At 58.3% G+C, this 22,181-nt stretch overlaps 4 protein-coding genes across 4 annotated transcripts in view; all 4 read right to left on the bottom strand.

Annotated features, from left to right (window-relative positions):
* The window catches only part of LOC118005627 (perilipin-4-like), a 9,036-nt gene extending 4,818 nt beyond the window's left edge, over positions 1–4,218 (bottom strand). The window contains exons 1-4 of the mRNA XM_034997590.1: positions 4,114–4,218; positions 2,852–2,987; positions 1,912–1,970; positions 27–182 (exon numbers count right to left, since the gene is read on the bottom strand). Of these exons, the coding sequence (XP_034853481.1) occupies positions 27–182; positions 1,912–1,970; positions 2,852–2,987; positions 4,114–4,218 (456 nt within the window). The remainder of the gene's footprint in view (positions 1–26; positions 183–1,911; positions 1,971–2,851; positions 2,988–4,113) is intronic.
* A 2,512-nt stretch (positions 4,219–6,730) lies between these two features.
* Positions 6,731–14,003, bottom strand: LOC118004983 (perilipin-5-like). Its single transcript, XM_034996611.1, is given in 10 exon segments — positions 6,731–7,263; positions 7,265–7,720; positions 7,922–8,041; positions 9,326–9,525; positions 10,725–10,905; positions 11,269–11,351; positions 12,195–12,390; positions 12,833–12,908; positions 13,280–13,392; positions 13,925–14,003. Coding segments are annotated over 8 exon segments (1,353 nt in total). The 5' UTR covers positions 12,893–12,908; positions 13,280–13,392; positions 13,925–14,003; the 3' UTR covers positions 6,731–7,206.
* Positions 14,004–14,928: 925 nt separating this feature from the next.
* On the bottom strand, positions 14,929–17,818 carry LRG1 (leucine rich alpha-2-glycoprotein 1). Its single transcript, XM_034996612.1, has 2 exons — positions 17,715–17,818; positions 14,929–16,766 (listed from the first exon to the last, which is right to left on the bottom strand). The coding sequence occupies exons 1-2, from the start codon at positions 17,765–17,767 to the stop codon at positions 15,755–15,757; spliced, it is 1,065 nt and encodes a 354-aa protein (XP_034852503.1). The 5' UTR covers positions 17,768–17,818; the 3' UTR covers positions 14,929–15,754.
* A 3,847-nt stretch (positions 17,819–21,665) lies between these two features.
* The window catches only part of SEMA6B (semaphorin 6B), a 27,572-nt gene continuing 27,056 nt past the window's right edge, over positions 21,666–22,181 (bottom strand). The window contains exon 18 of the mRNA XM_034997588.1: positions 21,666–21,802. Within this exon, the coding sequence (XP_034853479.1) occupies positions 21,666–21,802 (137 nt within the window). The remainder of the gene's footprint in view (positions 21,803–22,181) is intronic.

Genomic DNA, 22,181 nt, shown 5'->3' with positions numbered 1-22,181 from the left:
GCTGCCCCTGTCACCCCAGTGGACACTGCATCCTTGGTGCCCGTGAGTGCAGACCGGGTCATGCCCAGGCCTCCCTGCACGACACCTTTAGCTGTGTCCACCATGTTGGCCATCCCAGAGGAGATGGCACCCTTGGTCTTGGTCATCTTAGAGCACACCGGGTCCTTTGCCCCAGAGGTCATCTGATAAGAAAGGACACAAGTGGTCAAGAGGACAGCTGGAGACACTGCACCCCAGACTTCATCCAAGCTGATCCCTCGTGTGCTTCCGGGAGGGGGACTGTCCCCCAGAAAGCCAGCCGCTCACCTCCCACCCCAACACACTTTCCTCTTGTGCTGGTATCCAGCCCCAAGCAGCCCTATCCCAGTGGCAGATGGTCCCCATTGTTGATGGCAGGTTCCTACAGCTCCAGAGCCCTTGCCAAAGTCCCCTGAACTTGGGCTCAATGCCACTCATTGAATGACATAGTGTGTTCACCCTGCCTACTCTTTACTTTTGGCAGCTTTCGAGCCTGGTTTCCCGGTGAGTGGGGAGACCAACTCACTCATTAAAAAGAACATCTTCAAGTAAGAGTGGAGAATCAACATTTAGAAGAGTAATACCTGCAAAAGGACAGGGACAAGTATTGGGTTTGAGTCATGGGATCCCGTCAGTGATTTTCATCATTTTTGACCTCCCAAAGGGCGGTTTCTCTAGTTGGTTGAACTAACAAAGGGTGGTGATGGTCTCAGAGTGCCAGCAAGCAGTTTCAAGCACGAGTGTGCTGTCTGTAAGCCAGGGCTCCTGCACTGGGGTGCTTCTACCCTCCAGGGGACGCCGGGTGGCGTCTGTGGATGTCTGGGCTTGCTGCGACTCGGGGGAGACGGTGCTCCTGGCATCGAGTGCACCCTCCCTGCAGTGCCCGGGACATCCCACAACCAAGACTTATCTGGCTCCCAATAGCCAGACTGCTGAGGGGGAGGAGCCCAGAGATTTTATTCTTACCAGTGCCTGCCTGCTGCCCAGCATCACTTCAAGTGGGCATTTGGGCTCCTGCCTACGGAGACCTGAGTTCAAATCTCAGCTCTCTGCTCCCCGCTAGCCCCTCGCTGTGTGACCTCAGGCAAGCCATGTCCCCTCTCTGAGCTTTGTCTAGAGCATGGTGGCTAAAACAGCGCCTCCTTCAAGGATTATGGAGGAAGGGAGTCAAGGTGCCTGAAGCACTTTGCAGGTGGTAGGTGCTCAATTAATGTGGGTCGAGAGAGGCAAGGAGTGGAGAGGAAGAGGGGGAGGGAACAGGGTGTGGCTGCCACGGTCTGTTTTAATCTGGGCCAGAGGGCCTCTGGTGTCCTTCCCCCTTTGCCTTTGCCATCTGGCTGAGCTGAGGGTGGAGGAGTCCTAACAGGGCTCTGGAATCAGTCTCTCCGCTTGGCCAGGCCTTGGGGATGTGATAGCGCGGGAGGTCCCCATCATCGGGGCAGCCTCCACCTGCCCAAGGTTCAGGCACTACACTACCACGCCTCGCTGTGTGACCTTTGGCCGGTGGCTCGCCTTCTCTGTGCTTCAGCTGCCATGTGGGGTACTATGGCTCCCTTCCTCCCGGGGCCCGTTAACTGTGAAGGAGCACGCAGAACGCACTGAGCCCAAAGCCCGACACACGGTGAGTTGCCCGTGTTTTCGGTCCCGTGATGCTAGACGGAGCCGGGGAGGTGGGGGGGGGGCGCTCTCTGTTGACCACGTGGAGCCCTGCCGTGCTGATGTGCACACAGAAGCTCAGAGGGGAACCAGTACCTGGAATCCCACAGCAGGACACACATGGGCGTCTGCCCTCTGCTTGGCCTGTGACAACCCCTCGGAAGGCAGGAACCGAAACACCCCGGGAGGGGCCCCAGAAGGAGGTGGGGACCATCAGGCTCTGCCAGCGCCTCTCACCTTATCTGAAGGCGGTGGTAGCTTCTCCCCATGGGCCGTCTGCTCCAGGTTGGTGGCTGCTGGGGGGACAGGAGCTGGTCAGGCTACCGGGAAGGGCGAGGGACGTGGGCTGGCATTGGCCACCCCGGTGCCCGTTGCGCAATTGGTGGGCACAGCCTGAAAGGTCAGGAATGTCCCAGCCACCCTGCCAGGGACAGCAGGAGGGGACATCCACGGCCACAGGTCTGGCGCCGTCCCTGGCCCAGCGAGAGGCTCCGCTGACCTCCAGGGTCTCGGGCTCCTGGAGCAGAAGTTCTCTGGAGTTTTCCCTGCCCGGACACTCCCCCGAGGGGGACGGCAGGAGGACTCAGGGCCCCGCCCCCCGCCCCTGCCCCTGCTGGCAGCTACTCGTCGGGCCCAGGTATGTGGAGCAGAAGTCAGCAGCCCCAGGCTCCGGGCCCAGAGTAAGGTCCGGTCCAGGCAGCCGCCCCAAACCTACGCCCCCCTGCATCGGCCCCTCTGCGCGCCCCAGGGCTGCCCGAAGGGTGGAGAGCCCCCCCCCCAGGCTGTGTGAGCCCCAGGAAGCCAGTGCCCCTTTCTGGGAACCGGGAGGGAAATCGTCAATGAGCTCAGACATGGGGTACACCAGGCCCTGGTCCGTGGTGCATCAGAAATGGGGTGGGAGGCAGGGGAGGGGTCGAGAAAGTAGGGGACATCGCAGGGAGACAGGCTGTGTTCACAACCCCACTGTTGCTGCTTACGCTACTTTGGGCCACTCACCTGCCGTATTGATGCCTCAGTTTCCCCATCTGGCACTAAATGAGCATGCCAGCCCCGTAGTGCCTATTGAGATGACGCTGACACATACGAACTGCCCCCAAATGGCCAAAAGCCCCCTCTGGGGGGTTTCTTCCTGGGGCCCACCTCCAGAGCCCCTGCCTCCGTGGAGCTGTCCACTCACCCTCAGTCTGGGGCTGGGCAGAGGCTCCTGCAGGATCGGCGACTGGCTGGGCCTCTTTCGCTGAGCTGTGGGCGCTGGCCATTAGGTTCCGGGCAGAGCTGAAGCCAGGCAGGGACCCCAAGAAGCTCCCCAGGGTCTACATGGGGCAAGGGGCAGCGTTAGCAGGGCTGGGCCTTGGGGGCAGGGTGGGAGAAAGCATCAGACAGCCCTGGGTTCCTGTGTCACCTCACCCTTGTTCCTGGGTGACCCCAGGAAGGAGTCTTAGCCTCTCTGAGTCTCAGTTTCCTTGTCTGGGCAATGGGCAGAGTCAGCCTGCCTCCCGTACGGAGGAGAAGGTCATCCTCCGGGTCTCCAAAGACCTCTTCCTTCCACAGCCCCCATTTCACAGATGGGGAAACCGAGGCTCAGAGAGGGGCCATGGCTGGTTCAAGATCACACAGTAGGGAAAGGAGCTGAGGGTTGCTCGAGCCCCCCACTCCCCCCACCCATCCTCCAGCTTGGGACAGGAGGGAAGAGTGGGTTCCGTGGCTCTCGGAGGCTTCCCACCCCACCTGGGAAGGCCCTCCGGACCCCAGTACTGTGGCGGTCACTTTGCCAAGGTTCTGGGGGGCTCCCAGGCCCTGGCAGGGATCTCCCCCTCGCACGCCTCCCCTTACCTTGCCCTTGGGTTTGGGAGGATCCCGTCCTCCTTCTTCGTGGGTGGACATGGTAATAAAACTCTAAGCAGCTGGAAGGGGGGCGGAGAGGGTGTGTAAATAGGGGGCCCCCAGGCCTCCTGCCCTACGCCCGTAAGCCAGGCGGCCCCCCGACCACACCCCCAGCCTCACCCTGGCATTGCTCACCTGGAGTGCGTGAGGGCCCTTCGGAGCCCCGGAGGCACAGCCCGCTGCCGGCTCCGCTATCGGCTGCCAGGCCTTATAGGGTCTGGGGCAGGCGCGGCCAGCGCGGGGCGGGCAGCCAGTGGGCGGGGGGGAGGGGGCGGGGGGGCGGGCCCTGGGCAGTCACGTGCCGCCGCCCTGCCCTGCGTGGGCCCTGGGCCCAGCACCTTTCCCCTGCTCTCAGCACCAGGCGGCCTCTGCCCACGGCCCCCGCCCCCACCAGGCCGACGGATTCTCAGGCCATCCCGTGCCCCCGAGGCACTGCCGGCATGCTCCCCGCCGCTCTGCTGGGACCCCTCGGCCACTGAACATCCTTGGGCCTCAGTTTACCCTTCCAGACTCCTCTCCGTGGCCCACAACGTCCTGTTTTCTCCTTGTTCTCACCTCCTCCAGCTCTCTTCCCCCTCGCACGTTCTGCTCCAGCGCACAGGACTCCTCGCCGTTCCTCCAACGCACCAGGCGTGGTGCTGCCCTAGGACCTTTGCACATGCTGTTCCCTCTACCTGGAGGGCCCTTGCCCACAGCACACAGCTCCCTCCCTCTCCTCCTTCAGACCCATTTTGTTCCCAGCTATCTCTCCTGCAATAGATCTGTACCTGGTGCACACTCAGCACCTAATAAACATTTGGCTGAATGGGCCAACTCATAGGACAGCTCTGAGTGCGAAGTGTGATCAAGCATGTGACCTGTTTACCCCAGTGCCTGGTACCCGGCAGGTACTCAACGAACATTAGCTTAGCATTGTCCAGGCAGGAAGAGAGGAACAGGGTCTCTCCTGAGCAGGGAGGGGATGCGTCACTCTCCAGGAGGGACTTCCCTTGATAAATTAGGGCCAAAATGCGGATGGATACAGGGTGCCAAAAGAGCCAGGGGATCCTAGGAGTGAGATGCAGACCTGGTGGGCTTGGGACAACCCAGGGTGACTGCCTGGAGGAGGCATCCTGTGCCTGAGGCCACAGAGCCAGAAAGTGGCAGAGACAGGATTGGAACCCAGCCCCAGAGCCTAGGTGCCGAGTGGGCTATCTGTGGGTAGGTGCACAGGCCAGCAGAGGAATGACACCCTCCCCGAGCTAAGGATCCCCCCTGCCCGCTCCTGGGACAGGCTGCCACAGCACAGTGAGGGGAGAGGAACCCAGCAAAGACAATCAAAGTGATCGTAAACACCCGAATCAGGTCCCACTCTCCTCTGCCCACAGCCCCCCAGGGCTCCCAGCTCCCTGGGGGAAACCCTAGTCCTCCTCACGACCCTGGCCCCTATCACCTCCCTGTCCTCCCTCCTCCCTCTCTCCCCTCAACTCATTCTGCTCCAGACACACTGTTCCTGTAACACACCAGACCTGGTGCGGCCCCAGGCTCTTTGCACACACAGCCCATGCCTCCTGCCCGGAATGCTCGTCAGTCTTCGCTTATGTGTCACCTCCTCCAAGAGGTCCTCTTCGACCCCCTTCTCCTATTTAAAAATACACACCCCTCCTCCTACCCTCACACGCCCCCCATCCTCCATCCCTTTTATGTTTTTCATCATCTACTAAAACTAAGACAAATAATTTACGTAGTTTTCTTGTTCGTTGTCTTTCTCTCCAGCTGCATTGTCAGGTCCCAAAGAGCAGGACTTTTATCTGGTTTGCTGCCCGCCTGGCCCACAGCAGGTGCTCAACAGTATGTGTTTGTCGACCGAACACACGAATAAGTGAACGGCAGCTCCTGAGCGTGAGGCAGGTCCTAGGACTGAGCGCGGTCGCCTCGATACGTTCATACCCACCCCACCCCACCCCCGCCCCGAGGAGAAACCAGGCTCCGATGAGGCACGTAGCTTGCCCACCAGTTGTGGGCCAGGCTGAGACTCAACCCCAGGGCCTTATCTACTGCTCCAACTCCAGGATTTTCCCTCAGTCCATTAGCTTTCCCTTCCTTCTGTTCCTGCCACACCGACTTCCCCACTGCCACGTCTCTGCCCGAGCCTCCCTCTGCAAAATGCCCTTCCCGTGTGCCACTCTGCCAATCCTCACCACCCGGCCCTCCAGGAGCCCCCAGCCCTGCAGGGGAAGAGAAGGCAAGGTTGCCTATGGCTCTAAGGCCAGGTAGAAGGGGCTTGGAGTCCCAAGAAGGTGAGCTGTGGAGGGTTGGAGCCCTCCCGCTGGGGCGGAGTGAGGGAAAGCCTCTTGGAGGAGGTGGCATTGGGGCTGGGGCTTGACAGTGGGTCGGATGTGTCCAAGAGATGCGTGGTGGGCTGGGAGAGGACTCCAGGCACAGCCTGGGCAAAGGCCCGGTGGTAAGGGAATATGCACAGTTCGGTGGGAATGCAGCCCGGATTTTCCCAGATGAAACCAGAAGTTCTCAAATGCCAGGGTGAGGAGTTTGGATAGTTGGTCTGAGGGTGAGTGGGAGCCATGGACGTTCCTGAGCAGGGGCAGGGAAGTGAATCTGGCTAGTGGGAGGTAGTTCAGCCTCCCAGAGCTGCCCTTGGGCCAGGTCCTAGGGAAGCCAGGGGCCACCCTGACCTCACCACATTACACTGTGGTTTCCTAACACCCCACCCAGCCACAGGGGAGCCTGAGGGGCGGCTAAGAATTCGGTCAAAGGATGGGCAGGCCCCCAAGAGACTGGCCCGTGGCCCTTCCCCTACCTCTGTCTGCCCCATCCTGACCAGTGCAGCTAGAGAAATCACAGCAAGATCAGCCCCTGCAGGTCTAGGAGGTTGGCATAGGAGGGGCTGCCCCATCTGACTTCTTCCTCCCTCTGATCCTATTCTCTGCAGTTTCCAAGAAACTCATTTATACTAAAGTGTGAATAGCTTCTATCCCAGGAAGCTACATCTGGATGCCTAACCCCGGCGGGCCTGGTGCTAGTGGTGGGGCTCCGGACGGATGTCGAGCCGGTCAGAGAGGCATTCTCACTGCTTTCGAATCTCCAATCTTGGCTTCTGCCAAGCCGACAAACACCTGAGCCCCCAGCACCCTGCAACTAAGACCCGCCCCGGCCTGAATAGAGGTCACAGGCCTTTGGACAACACAAAGCACCTTTATGTTGGAACACAAACCCCAAAGGGCAAAGCAAGTGGATCTGGCAGGTCCAGCTGATACAGCTGGATATCTTCGGGGACCCCTCAGGCCGGGATGTACAAGGTGTGGGGGAAGGAGGGTGCTCACTTTTCAAAACCCCAAGTAGAAGCCATTGGGCAACATGTGTGCTTTTGTGGGGGGAGTTTTGATCTGCTTCTGGGGGTGCAGGGACAGGGGCCACAGACAGATGAGCCCAGCTTGGGGTTAGTGGGGCCTGGACTGGGTTCCAGCCCCCATATGTCCAAGGGAAGGATTGGGGAGGGTCTGAGATTCTGAATTCAGCCCCCCACCCCAACCCTGCCCCTGGGCCAAGGCGGCCGCACGGGCTGTTAGTGCAGAGGCATGGCCACTAGGGGGCAGCAGGGATCTCGGGATACAGGCGGCCTCCTGCTTGCCGCCCCGCGGCCCTATCCGGTCAGAAGTCCAGCTCCGGCGTCAGGGTGTGCTTGGGGCGGCTCGGGGCCGGGGGGGAGTTCCTCCTCGGGAATGTCCTCTGGGAGGGCTGGCCCGTCCCCGTGCTGGGCCGCCCAGTCCAGGTGAGCCCAGCGGCGATCAGGGCCCCCCACGACCTCGTCCACCAGAGCCTCCAGGTCCGGCGGGGGCTCAGGCCGCTCCACGAGGATGGGCGCAAAGGGCCCCACCAGCCAGGGCAGCGGCACGGCCTGCACCACCAGCTCCAGCAGCTCGTCCACACAAGCGTGGGCCCGGGCCACACTGCCCTGGCCCTTGGCCAGGGCGGCGGCCGGCACATCCCTGAAGCGGCGGGCGTCGGCGAAGGCGGACTGCAGGGCGTCCACACTGCGCCGCACCTCGGCCACCTTCTCCTGGGCGCCTGGGGGCAGGCCCCGCACGCTGGTCTCCAGCGCGTCCATTGTGCTCTGCAGCTCCCGCATCAGAGTGCGGAACAGCGCCAGCGTCTCCAGCTCTGCCTGTGGGGAGGGGGGGCCTCAGCGTCCCAGATGGGCGCCCACCGGGACCAGCGCCCTGCCTCCGTTTCTCCACGCACACTCCAAGCAGCTGAGCTCAGCACTTGGACTGAGACAACTGGAGCCCGGCCCCTGGCGACCCTGGGCAGATCCAGAACACCCCCGCACACACGCCCCCTGCTCCCCCTCTCCCCGCCACCCTACCTGGCTGCGGCGCCGGCGGCCATTCTCTGGGGAGCGCTGGCTCCAGTCCTCCCAAAGCTTGTGCACCTTCCCAGGGCGGGTCGGGGCAGTGGGTGTCGCCCCGCACTGCATGAGGTTGATCTGAGGGGATGGGGACAGTGGTGGTCAGAGCTGGAGGACTTGGGGGCTCGGGGGAGCCAGGACCCTAGCCTAGATCTGGTCTTGATAAGCATGTGGAGAACATCTTCTTCCTGCAACCTTCCCCGCCTGCTGATTCAGCCTGGCCCACCTGCCCGTTCTCTCCTCTGCTCTTGGCCAGACCCTGAGACCTGTGGGTCCCCTAAAGCTCAGACTCACTTTGGCCGTGCTGGTCTCTGCCAGGGACACACTTCCCTTCACCCCATAACCCTGCCTGGTTCACTCCAGTTTAAGTTTCAATGTAGATGTCTCCTCCTCCAGGAAGTCTTCCCTCCTCCCCTCCTGGCTGGGCAGATTCTACAGCCCCTGGCGTGTTCTCCATCCTGACCCTGATCCCCCTACTGGACTGTGAGTGTCCTGAGGGGGCCGCTGTGCCTTCGGTGCCCAGGACAGAGTAGGCATTAGAAGATAAATGGAAACAAATTGTGGTCCATCTGTACCCTGGAATATGATTCAGCCCTAAAGAGGAAGGGCTATTCTGGCACCTGTTACAACATGGATGGACCTTGAGGACATCGCACTCAGGGACATCAACAGACTCAGGGGCTCATATGCGCCCTCTGGTGGCTGCTGTGGGGAGGACAGAATGGGGTCCAGGATGGACCAGGTGCAGTTCTATGGGGGCTGGACCTGGGTGGGGGGAAGAGAAGGGGGAGCTGTGGGCAGAACTGGGGTACCGGCTGATGTGCAAGATGTGGGAGCAGAGGAGAAGAGGGGAGGCGAGGGCTGTTCCTGGGTTTTGACTGGAGCCCCTGGAAGGATGGAGGTTGAGATGCAGCAGGAGGAGCAGGTTAAGGGCGTCTGAACTTACCAAGCTCAGTTAAATGGGAGCTGCTGTGCTCCTTTGGGGCAGGGAGGGATGGGCAGTGAGGGACGAGGTGAGAACCTACAGGCTGGGGAGGATTGGGGTTGGTGGCAGGTGGGCAAGGGAAGGGGCACTTTCTCTCTCTCCTGAGCTACCTTAACTGCCTATAAATTCTAGCTCCTACTCCCCTCCCTTCACGGGACAAAGCCCCCTCCTGTCTCCCCAGGCTGAGCCTTGACCCCCCTGAGCTGCCCCCGCCCCGTGTCCCCGCTCTGCCCCAGCGCTGAACACGCACGGCTGGAGGAAGCTGAGCTCGGCTGCGCCTCCCCCTTCGGACCAGCTCGGGACCGGATGCTCGGTTGGCACTCAGGCCGTGCCTACTGGTCTGCATCACGGCGCGGGAGTGGACAGAAGGCTCTCACCAGCTCCAGCGTCTCCTGCAGCTCGGCGAGCGTGTCCTGGGCGTGGTGTTTCTTCTGCCTCAGTTTCCCCAGGGAGTGTTCATACGCCAGGTGGCGGAGCCGCGCTGACAGGGAGCCCAGACGCACAAAGTAGCCCTGACGTCGCCGCTGCTCTTCCACGGAGCCCACTTCCGGGCCCTCAGCCTCGGCTGCCAGGGCTGCTGGGAGGATGGGACGGGCGAGGGGGTCAGCATGGCCACCCCTGCCACATCCACTCACCCTCCTTCTGGGTTGACAAGCCCACGGGCTCCCAACTTTCCTTTACCAATATCAACTCACTTAACCTGCCCCAAACCCTATGACGCAGGCACTACTATTAGCCCCATTTACAGATGAGGAACACTGAGGCAAAGGGGATGAAGTCCCATGGTGTGCAAGAGGCAGACCCAGGATTCCAACCCAGGCACTCTTAACCCCTCTACCAAACGGTCTGTGGAGAATATCCTACAAGTGCTTGGCACACAGTAGGTGCTTCATAAATGCCTTGCAGCCTTTCCGTGGAGGAGGAAGTGCCTCGACACGTTCTTCTAGTGCCCTAAAGCAGGGGTTAAGAAGTCAGATGGCCTCCGGGGACAGAGACAAGATGTAGAAAGTTGGAGAATGGTGCGTTTTGGTTTTGTTTTTTGTTTTTTGTTTTGTTTTGTTTTAAAGATTTTATTTATTTATTTATTTGAGAGAGAGAATGAGAGAGAAAGAGAGAGAGAGAGCACATGAGAGGGGGGAGGGTCAGAGGGAGAAGCAGACTCCCCGCCAAGCAGGGAGCCCGATGCGGGACTCGATCCTGGGACTCCAGGATCATGACCTGAGCCGAAGGCAGTCGCTCAACCAACTGAGCCACCCAGGCGCCCCTGTTTTGTTTTTTTTAATATTTTATTTTTTAAGGCCTCTCTACCTGCCAACATGGGACTCGAACTCACAGCCCCGAGATCAAGAGTCGCACGCTCCACCAACTGAGCCGGCCGGGCGCCCCGGGAGAGGGCAGATGCCCTTTAGCCCGAGCGTTTAGTGTTTGAGGACAGGCCACAGATCAGCATTTGGAGGGCACGATCTGACGGTTAAATGCATGCGATGAAGCAAAACATTCTAAAGGCGCTGCCTAGGCCAGTTTGAGCCCAGCGCCCTCAAGTCTCTAAGCCCTGTAGACTCTTAGGGTCTGCGTGGTCTGATTCTAGCAGGATGTGGGTCGGGGGGCCGTGGACATGGACGGGGACGTCAGGCCTGGGCTCCAGCTTGGTGTTTCCTGATGAACTGCTAGGTGGCCCTGCCCAAGTCCCGGACTTCTCTGATCCATCACCTCCAGGGGTGCGGACTGGGCAGAAGGACTCAGGGGCAGGGCAGGGCGGGAGGGTGCCGGCCTCACCGAGCTCGTCCTCGGTCATGGGCAGGAAGTGGTCCACCAGCTCCTCTGACTTGCCCAGCACGACATCCACAGCGTGGCTCATGGAGCGCTTCAGGTCCACGCTCCAGTGGCAGCTCTGGCCGGCCAGGCCCACCACGCCCGTCACACCACTGGCCACCGTATCCTTGGCCGAGGTCACCACCTGGTGGGAGGGGGCCCCTTCCAGATTTTGACATCCCTTCTCTCACCCCAGCTCCCGGGGGGCTGGGTGTCAAGGGGTCCCCTCCTGGCTCTGGGCCTCAATTTCCCCTCTATAACATGGAGGAAAAGAAAAGTTCTCCCCCAAAGGGTTGTTGAGTGGATGATGGGCCCCAACCGGTGCATCTTAAGCGCTCGATAAACTCGGGTGCTGATTATTTTAATTTGGCTGGTGTTTTTTGAGTTGGACCGAAACCTGACTCAGCCCCCCCACCCCTGGTCTGGTTGGCCCAGGTGTCCAGGCTGGTCCCGGGGGAGGCTGCGCCACTCCCTCCCACCTCCACCCCTCCCTGGGTCCCCAGGGTACCGTGTCCGAAGGTTGCTGGAGAAAAGGCAGCTTCTCCTCCAGCTTGTCCAGGCCCCTGCAGGCGAGATTGTTCACTGTGGCCACTGGAGGGGAGAGGCAGGGAGTGAGGGCAAGAGAGGTAGGGAGAGGTGGACGGAGGCCTGGGCCACCCTGAGAGGGGCTGGGGACCCTGAGGGTGTGGGTGGGGCACGAGGCTGGACCCCACCTCCACTGCCCTCCCTGCCTCAGCCCTGCCATAGGGCTGCCACCAGCACCAAGGTGACTCCTCGTTCATGCCGGCTCGGACACCCCAGCGAGCAGGCTCAAGGTCACCCAAACTGGCTGAGGAGGAGGCGGGGGAGGCCCTGAGCTGGGAATCTCAGGTGACCCCCTTCCTCGGTCAGTCGTGAAGCCAAGGGTCTTTCCGCTCCCCCCATCCCTGTGCCAGGTTGGACCCCTCAGCTGGTCCCAGGAGTGCGGGGACATGTGGGGCTCGGGACATGTGGGGGCAACGACAGAGAGGTAGACGGGGAGGGAGGTGGAGAGGCAGAGGAACCTGAGGTATGTCAGGCCACTCAACAAGGGAGGACATCAAGATGCACAGAACGGGGACAGAAAGAGGGGGGCCCCAGGTAAAGAGCTAAGGGCGGAGGTCCAGGAGATCCAACCACAGAGGGATGCAGGTAGAATGGGGAGCAGGGGCCGGGCAGGCAGAGAACGGGAGATGGCGCTGGCAGGACTGGGGGAGGGTGAGACAGGTGGATGGGGGTACAGGCGGGTGGACGGACAAACGGCATACACGATAGGTAAGACTGAGGAGGTCCCGACTCAGCAGGTCCACTCCAGAGCATGTCAGGCGGAGGCATGCATGTCATCCAGAGCATGGAGGGCGGGCCAGCGGGGCAAACCACAGGACCCAGGGTCTTGGGCTGGGTTGGGGGACTCACACTGGGGCTGCAGGTGGCTGAGCAGCGGCTGGGCGTGGTCCAGGGCGCGGGTGGTCAGGCCACACACGCAGTGCTCAGCCAGGCGGCAGGCGGAGCCCAGCAGCGGGTGCCTGTCCTTAGCCGCACTGTAAGCATCGAGGACAGCGGTGCACGTGGTCCTGACCAGCGGCAGGGCCACCACGCGCTGCACCACGTTCTGCGGGAAGAGGCGGCATCAGAGTGGCCCCTGGGGGGCTGGGGGTGGGGATCTCAGCCACACCTCAGTCCACTTGCCCTCTCTGGGCCAGGATGACGGGGTGGGCAAGAGGGTTGGGGGGGCTGCACACGTAACTTGGGCCTTCAGCCTCCCCATCTGTAAAATGGGTTTCTAGGGCCGGAGATTCACGGAGGCAATGGGCGTGAAGTGCTGGGAGCGGGGTCTGATGCAGAGTCTCCGGCAGAGACCCGGAGGTTGGGGGCGAGGGAGAGACGCTCCCTGCCCCGGGCATCACTGTGCCCCTCTGGGAAATGGGGAAGATATGCCACCCATGGTCCAGCAAGGATAGGAAGGAGAGGGGGTACCTTCTGAAACTGTCCCAGAAGGGATATCCCCCCACCCCCGCCTGTGCCCCTGCTCCGTGGGAGGGGCGGCCCCTCACCTGCTGGTTCTGTTCCCACGAGCTGGTTCTGGGCGGCTGAGCAGCCTCATCTTCTGACATGCCTGCTGCAAACACCCTGAGGGGCAGGACAGAGTGAGAGGGGCCTCTACACACCAGCCCTCCTGGGGCCTGCCCAGGCCTTGGGTTCTGTCCCTCTGGGCTTTGTGACTTGGGCAAGTATTGTTCTCTCTTGGGGCCTCGGTTTCCTCAAAATAGGGTAGTGATAGGGGTGCCTGGGTGGTTCAGTCGGTTGAGAATCTGACTCCTGGTTTCAGCTCAGGCCATGATCTTAGGGTCCTGAGGCCTGTGTTGGGCTGTGCGCTCAGCAGGGGGTCTGCTTGAGATTTTTCTCCCTCTCCCTCTGCCCCTCCCCCACTTGCACATGCGCACTCTCTCTCTCAAATAAATAAGTAAATCTTAAAAAAATAAGGTAATGATAATACCTACCTCACAGTGTCGTGAGGGACACGGACAATGCATGCACAGAGCTCTGCACACAGTAGGTGCACACTAGAGAGCTCTGGCAAGGTGGGGACATTGTAGTGATTCAAACATGGGCTCTGGAGAGAGAAAGACCTGGGTTCAAATCCTGCCATTACCTGCTGGGTGACTTTGGGCAAGTGCCTTCACCTCTCTGAGCTGTTTCCTCTTCTGCAAAGGAGAGGAGGTCCCTGCTGCCCCTGCCCACCTCCCAACTCACCCTTCCCCGACAGAACTGCACACGCAGCCCGCTGCAGGGGTGGAGGTGGTAGCCGCGGAATCCCAATAAACCCACAGACTGACAGGGAAACTGAGGCGGCCAGCAGGTCCATGGTGTTTCCAAGGCTACTCATCTAAGCAGACTCAGAGTGGAGAGTTCGACCTGAGACTCCCGCTCGCAGTTCTTCCCCTATCCCCACCCTGTGCCCTCAGAGCCGTGGTCCCCGCCCAACTGGGTCCTGAGCTTCAGCCAACTGGGCCAAGGGTCTCGGCTACCTGCTCGGGGCCCGTCATCCCCCTCCCATCTCACGCCGCTGGATCCTCTCCCGCCCACCTGATCTGGAGCCCCCAAATCTGCGGGGCTCTCCTGGACGCCCTCCGCTTGGCACTCACCCGGGCGCGCGCGGCCACGGCCCCCAAGTGCGGCTGCGGACCCCAGACTCGGGCTCCAGTCTCCGCCCACCGCTGGCCCCGCCCGCCTTATAGCGGCTCGGGGGGCGGGGCCTTCGGGGACTGACCAATGGGGAGGGGCCGTGCGGAGGCGTGTCCCGGGGCGGGGCCCCAGCCTACCCTCCCCACCCCGCGCGCTTCCCTGGGGCTCGGGGTAGGGGTGGGGGTGGGGTGGGGGCTCCGCGGTTGTCATAGTAGCTTGAGGACGCTGGATACCCCAGGATTGAGCTACTTCCGTTGGCCAGTTTTGGCCACCCGTCACCCTGCTGTTGCCGCCGAAACAGTGGAGGATGATCACAGCCCCCACCGCATCGGCGAGGAGTGACCTTGGGCAAGTCCTCAAGGTCTTTCTTGTTATTTAAAAAAGTCTGCCATGGGCGCCTGGGTGGCTCAGTTGGTTAAGCGGCTGCCTTCGGCTCAGGTCGTGATCCTGGAGTCCCAGGATCGAGTCCCACAGCGGGCTCCCTGCTCAGCGGGGCGTCTGCTTCTCCCTCTGACCCTCCCCCCTCTCATGCTCTCTCTATTTCATTCTCTCTCTCAAATAAATAAATAAAATCTTAAAAAATAAAATAGTAAAAATTTAAAAATCTGCCATTAAACTGAGCCAGGATTCAGGCCAGCTCATTCCCTTGGATCCCCATTTTACAGATGAGCAAATTGAGGGATCCGATTCAAACCCCGCTCTGCCAGACTCCAGGCCCCTCCCTGGCTTTCATCGTCATTCCTGGAATGACCACCAACGTGGGCATGACCATTCTTCCAGGGAGCCTTCCCCCAAACACCCAGGGGTCCCCCCAAATCTGACTCTGGCTCCCAGCATGCCCAGCACTGTGTCAGCAGGTGGCCCAAGTTCTGAGTTGGAAGAACCCAGGCTCCTAAGCCTTCGGCTCCACCCAGCCTGCCCAGGCCTGCCCTGGGTGGCTATCCCCCTGGGTTGTCACGGGCCAGCATGACAAATTGTTTGGAGACCTGAAGCAATCCGGTTTAATTTAAACCTTCCCCAGGACACAAGCCCTGGCAGGAATCCACCAGTAAAATGACACTCCGGGCAACGGTCAGTGTTTTATTTCCAGTTAAGTCCTGGATGGGGGGAGAGGGAGGAGGAGCCGTGGGCCATCAGATCCCGACTGCCATCCCTTTGCAAGCTCATGTCCTGCACCCCAGGCCCTGGGTCAGGCCTCTTCTTTCCTTCTCCTTCCTCTGGGGAGGACTAGGAAGTCAACCTGGGAGATGCTCACAACACAGTGAATTATTCTAGTATTTCCAATTCCATTCCACAGTTATTTATTAACCCTTCGGGTCTGACCACAAACTGAACGATGCTGGCTACGAGGGAACCCAGCCCCAGGCCCTGCATTCGGAGAGCCCCCCGAACTGGGGGAGGCAGAACCAGATAGAGACAACCCTAGTGTAGCCAGGGCTGGGCCAGAGGGAGGCCGAGCAGGCTGAGGGAGCCTGGAGACGAAGAGATCTGGAAAACAGGGCAAGACATTCTCTTTTCTTTTTTCTTTTAAGTAGGCTCCATGCCTAATGCGGGGCTTGAACTCAGGACCCTGAGATTAAGAGTCGCGCGCTCCACCGACTGAGCCAGCCACCTGCCCCCAGGGAAAGACGTTCTTGGAAGAGGGTACAAGGAGGCTGGAGAGCCCAGCGTGCATTTTGGGAAGCCTGGGCCAAGCGGATCCTGGCAGCTCTGGAAAGCCGAAGGTGAATTATTTGCTAAGTACCGTGCAGTGTGCTGCCAGGCCTGTCTCCCCACCCTAGCCCCAGGCCTCAGTGGGACTCGGCTGCTTCCAGGAGCGTCTGGCCCTTTGAGGCTTCGGGCCCAGCGCAGCGTGTGGCATTCTGGAAGAACATCTTGTCTTTATTGGCCACGAGCCACCCGTAAAGGTCATCCAGGTTCCGATCACAGATCCAGGGGTTCCCAGAGATGTCAAAGCCATCCTTCATGTCCCGGGTGGGCTGCCCCAGGGATGTCCAGAGCCCCTTGGGCACGCTGGTGAGCAAGTTGTTGGAGAGATCGAGCATGTCCAGCTGCTGCAGGCCTCGGAAGGCGCCGGCTGCCACCATGGCCAGCCTGTTGTCGTTCAGGAAGAGGTAGCGCAGGTCGGGCTGGGGTGCCAAGAGCCCCTCTCCAAGCACCCGCAATCTGTTGCCCTCCAGATGCAGCCTTTCCAACTGCAGGGGGCCCCTCAGAAGGCCAGAGGGCAAAGTCTTCAACTGGTTATTGCTGAGGTCAAGGATGCGCAGGGAGGTGAAGTTGGCCAACAGCCCAGGGGGCAGTGTCTGGAGGTGGTTCCCGGATAGGTCCAGATGCCCCAGGGCTTTGAGCCCCTGCAGCCACGAGGGCTCCAGGATTTCCAGCCGGTTCTCCTTCAGCACCAGGGTGTGGAGAGCGGCCGAGACTCGGAAGAGGCCTGGGGGCAGCTGGGTCAGGGCATTGCGGGTGAGGTCGAGCACCTTCAGCAGAGGCACCGGCAGCAGGAACTTGGGCGAGAGGCTCTCCAGCTGGTTGGTGGAGAGGTGCAGCTCCTGGAGGTTAGAGGTGCCCTGGAGGGTGTCGGCCCGCAGCTGGGTGAGGTTGAAGAACTCCACCGCCAGGTAGACGGTGTCAGCTGGGAAGCGGTGAGGGAGTTTGGCAGGTGGGTGGCAGGAGACGGAGCTGCCGTTGCTCGACTGGAACACCAAGCAGGTGTCACGGTTTGGGGTGACATCCTGGGCTGAGGCCACAGATAGCAGCAGCAAGAACAGTGTTCTAGAAAGATGGGAGCTCAGGCCTCCCGGGCTGCAGGCAATGACAGAAAATACACCTCGCTTGGTGAAAGTGTCCCCAGACTCTGCCAACTATTTCTTGTCTCCATTTCCAGCACCCTGGACCATGCCAGCTCATGGCTCCCCCGGACTCGTGCAGTCATCCCCTGCTCCTCTCCTGGCTTCCACCTTCACCTTCCCACAGCTTCCCGAAGTAGCTGCTGTTACAGAAAGCTCTGAAAACTGAGTTTCTCAGTCTGATCCATAAATGCTACCCTTCTTCATGGCCCGCCCAGCCCCAATGGACTGTTAATTATTTACAGTCAAATTTGCTAATTTCTCTCTAGTTTCTTCTGTTCTAGCGTGTTTTCTGGGTCATTTCTTATCTCCCTGGCTCCACATTTTGAAGGCAGGCCCAGTGAACTCCTACTTATCCTGCAAAGCCCCAGCCCCAATGCTCCCTTTCCCAGGAAGCTCTCTCTGACTTCCCCAAGGTTTGCCCTCTGGCCTCCTCCTTTTTCCGTCCAAGCAAGGTTACATTTCTTTCTCTGATGGAGCTGCAGCTCCATCTCGCTCCGAAGTGCTCGGGTGCAATCTAGGACTCCAAAAGGAACTCTGAACATGAAAACTGCATCCTGCTTTGTGCAGATCTGGGACAGGCATTTGGCCTTGGGATGGGGTGGTGTACAGTTGGCACCATACTCCTTGGAGGGCTGGGGCTTCTGCTCCTCCTGGTCCCTCCAGCAGGCCTCTGATGGGGTGTTGGTCGGGAGGTGTTGGTGAGACTCCAACTCTCTATCTGGCCTGGGGAGCACCTGGGACTTCTATAGTGAGTGTGTGTATGAGAGCATGTCTATCTATAGTTACAGCCTGTCGGTCTATTCCAGCCTGCAGATCTACATCTAGCCCTTTGACTTCAGTGAATCAGACAGAAATGTCTAGCATCCAGTTCTGCCTACCAATGGGTGGGGTGGGGACTTACCTCTGGTTTCGCTCTGGGCTCCAAGAGGACATGATGGTCTCTCTCTTTTCCATCTGTGTTCCCTTAGCCTGGTCAGGTAGCCTTATTCCTGCCTGGACTGGGAGCAGGGCCACCCATCCTAGGGAAGTCCTCACCCACATCCTGTTCCCGTTAATGGTTGGACCTGAGCCAGGCAGGGGAAAGGGAGTGGTCAGAATTGCAAAATTGCTTCCTGGCAGGAGAAGGGCAGGAGGGGGGTTGCCTGCTCCCTTCTCTTCCTGCTTCTTCCCAGTTTTTCATTCCCCTGATTCCTGCTTTTGGGGGGTGGGCACCCAAGAATCTCTGGGGCCGAATCCCTGCTTCCCCCAATCCGGGGATCAAGGGTCAGGTTTGCAAGGCACCATTCCTGGGGGATAGGGACAGCTCTTTAAGCAAGAGATACTCTTTGCAATAAATTTGAGCAACCAGGAAGCTCAATGAAGATAACAAAAAGCACTTGTCTTGAATTCATAATGTATTGTTGGCCTTTTTGAAAAAATGAAATAATTTCTAGAAATTAGATTTCAAAAGTAAGCGATGCCAAAAGTCTCCATGGTCTTTGAACAATGGCCTGGGAGGGACAAAACCTGGCCCTGGCTCCCAGCTCTGCTAGGAATGGCTTTATTTTATGATCTTGGGCAAGTGGCTTAACTTTTCTTGGCCTCAGTTTCCATATCCATGAAGTTGAACTCAGTCTCCAAGGGTCCCTTCTGCTCTTTGTTTCTTCATCTGAAACTAATGTGCTATTTGTTTTGGATCTTTCTCATTCTCTAATAAATGCATTCGGAGGCTACAAATTTCCCTTTGAGAACTGCTTTGGCTGCATCTCACAGATTTGACTATTCAGTGCTTTCATTTTTGTTGCGTTCTAAAAATTCAGGTGTGATGTGTTATCTTTACCTGCACCCAGGACTTCCATCATGCCTGGCCATGGCCTCTTCTCCCTGGCCCAATCTCTGAAGAGTGTTGTCTCTATCAAGCTTTGAGAATGAATATGAGTTCTGTCTTGTGGACACATAGGTTCAGAGACACACATGCAGGCTGACCATGACAGGCATAAAGAAAGATAGATGGATATCCTCATGAATACACAGATAGGATACAAAACAGAGACAGGTGTAAATACATAGAACCACACAGAGACACAGACAAAGCAGGGCAGGGCACGTCGACAGAATAACAGATCCATAGAGTTAGACACACAAAACAGATACCCACAAAATAGTCAAAGGACCTGAAGGGACAGTTTTCCGAAGAAGACATCTAGATGGCCAACAGGTACATGAAAGGTGCTCAACATCACTCATCATCAGGAAAATGCAAATCAAAACCCCAGTGAGATATTACCTCACATTTGTCAGAATAACTAGAATCAAAAAGATAAGAAATAACAAGTGTTGGTGAGGATGTGGAGAGAAAGGAACCCTTCTTCACTGTTGGTGTGAAAGCAAATTGGTGCAGCCGCTGTGGAAAACAGTATGGAGGTCCCTCAAGAAATTAAAAATAGGGATATATGATCTAGCAATCCCACTTCTGGGTATTTATCCAAAGAAAACAAAATAGTAACTAGAAAAAACACATGTATTCCTTTGTTCCTTGCAGTATTATTCACAATAGCCAAGACATGGAAACATCCTAAGTGTTATTGACAGATGGATGGACAGATGCAATAAAAAAGAAAGAAAGAAAGAAGGGGCACATGGGTGGCTCAGTCGGTTAAGCGTCTGCCTTCATCTGCCTTTGGCTCAGGTCATGATCCTGTAGTCCCAGGATCAAGCCCCGCATCAGTCTCCCTGCTCAGTAGGGAGTCTGCTTCTCCCTCTGCCCCTCACCCTGCCCATGCTCTCTCTCTTGCTCGCTCACTCTCTCGCTCTCTCTCTCTCTCAGATAAATAAATAAAATCTTAGAAAGAAAGAATGCGATATACACACACACTGGAATATTATTCAAAGGTAAACAAAAGAAGAAAATGCTGCCATTTGCAACAATGTTATTGAATCTTGAAGGTATTACCCTAAGTGAAATTAAGTCAGGCAGAGAAAGATACTGTATACTCTCACTTATATATGGGATTTAAAAAACCCAAAACCCAGAGCAGGAGGGTGGCTGCCAGGGGTTGGGGGGGGGGTGCAGAAAATGGGGAGATGTTGATCTAAGGGTACAAACGTGCAGTTCTAAGAAGAGTACATCCAGGAGGTGTAATGTACAACATGGTGACTATAGTTACGTTACTATACACAGTAACCTTATATACTTGAAAATTGCTAAGAGAGTAGCTCTTAAATGTTCTCATCACTTACACAGAGAACTACAGGAGGTAATGGATTTATTGTGGTAATCCTAGTGCAATATCTGCACCCATCAAATCACTGAGTTGTGCACCTGAAACTTACGCAATGCTGTACATCAAACCTCTCTCCGTAAGGCTGAAGAAACGGACACACACAGGTTCGGGAGGAGCTAAGGGATGTCAGCACAGTGCTTTGTGTTTCTTTGTTTACTATACTAACAATCTCCCCCAGGACAAGGGGGAACTGCATCTGTTTTGTCCACTGCTCAGTGGGCACTCAGACACTGTTCAGTGTCTCTGAACCTATGTGTCCACAAGACAGAACTCATATTCATTCTCAAAGCTTGATAGAGACAAAACTCTTCAGAGATTGGGCCAGGGAGAAGAGGCCATGGCCAGGCGTGATGGAAGTCCTGGGTGCAGGTAAAGATAACCCAGACCCTAGAGCCCAGCACGCAGCAGATGCCCCACGGACATGCGTGGGAAGGAGGGAGTGTGAACCGCAAAGGAGGCATAATGCTAAAGAGATCTCTTAAAGTGAAATCAGATCCCGCCGTCTGCTTAAAATCCTCGGAAGGGGGCGCCTGGGTGGCTCAATTGGTTAAGCGACTGCCTTCGGCTCAGGTCATGATCCTGGAGTCCTGGGATCGAGTCCTGCATCGGGCTCCCCGCTCAGCGGGGGGTCTGCTTCTCCCTCTGACCCTCCCCCCTCTCATGCTCTCTCTATCTCATTCTCTCTCTCAAATAAATAAATAAAATCTTAAAAAAAAAAAAAAATCCTCGGAAGGGTCCCTGTCCCACTTAAAATAAAATCCATAAGGCTGGGAGAGGGGGTAGGATGGGGAGTTAATGTTTAATGTGGACAGAGTTTTACTTTGGAAAGACGCAAAAGTTCTGGGGATGGATGGTGGGGGTGGGCGCCCGACAGCGGGAGCGTGCTTCATGCCTCTGACCTGTGCGCTTAAAAATGGTTCCAGTGGTGTGTTCAAATTTATGTGGATTTGTGTGGATTTGACCACAACAAAAAATTTTACACTCCGCACCTTTGAGGCTGTTCCTGCCTGAAGCCCCTGCCCTCCTCTCCCTCCTCACCTGCACCTGCTCCTGCCCGGCCCTCCCCATGCTGCTGGGGGGCGCTGCGGCCGCCTTTCCCCTTCTCCAAGCCGGTCCCCACCGAGGGCCTTGCACTGGCTGTTCCTTCTGCCTGCGCACCTCCCCACAGCTGCTTTCTCACATGTCACCTCTCAGCTCAAGTGTCCCCTCCCCTACAGGCCCTCCTCGACCACCCCCTCCCCCACCCCACACAGTCAGCCCTGACCTAGCACCTTATCTGGCCTTTTCTTGACGTTGCATATCACTACTTCAAATCCCCTCCTAATTTGTGTGTATGGGGCTGGTCTCCCCCACTAGGCTGTGAACTCCATGAGGACGGGGATTCGTCCCTGACCACTGCCTGGCATGTAGCAGTTGCACAATAAGTATTTGCTCAGGGATGAATCAGAAAACTGGCCCCATCCAGATGAAGATGCCCGCCATTTCCACACCTACTTCCCCCAAATTCTGCTTGTCGCCATGAGTCTCACAGGGGGCAGGCGGGGGGGTAGTCCCAACTGCCCCAGGCAAGTGTGGTCCAGGTCCCACCCCTAGGAGACAGAGCAGACCCAGAGCCTTGGGGGCCGGTGGTTGTAAACAGTTTTATTGATGGGGAGGGGGTTGGGGGAGGCAAACTCCAGAGAGGGTCCAGGACTCAGCTGGCCACTCAGCTGGCATGCATGGTCAGCTGGAGGTCAAGGGAGAGGTCACAAGGGGACGGGTGGCATGGGACCCTCTGACCACCCTGGGGCCGTATTTACAGTGGGGCCCGCCCGCCTTCCCCGCCCCCCAGACCACCAAGCCCTTTAGACAGCTGCTGCCGATATGACTTCTGGGCAGGCCCTCCCGGCCCCCCTGCCCGAAACCCCTTCTCGTCTCCCCCTCAAACTCCTAACCGGCACCTTGGAGGCCCCCGGGGCCTTCTGGAAGCCCCGGCGCCGGCTCAGCCAACGCCCAGGCCGCTGGGGCCACCGCCTGGCACACAGACAGGTACACGGCACGCGTGGCCCGCCGCGACACACACACACGCCGGCAGCAGCCCTCGTGGGCACACACACACACCTCCC

Source organism: Mirounga leonina, unplaced genomic scaffold (assembly GCF_011800145.1).
Source record: "Mirounga leonina isolate KUSES-001 unplaced genomic scaffold, KU_Mleo_1.0 Mir_94, whole genome shotgun sequence".
In the NCBI taxonomy this organism is placed as follows: Eukaryota; Metazoa; Chordata; class Mammalia; order Carnivora; family Phocidae; genus Mirounga; species Mirounga leonina.
Note: the sequence above shows the minus strand (reverse complement) of the source record. Positions and strands in the feature narration are given on the sequence as shown.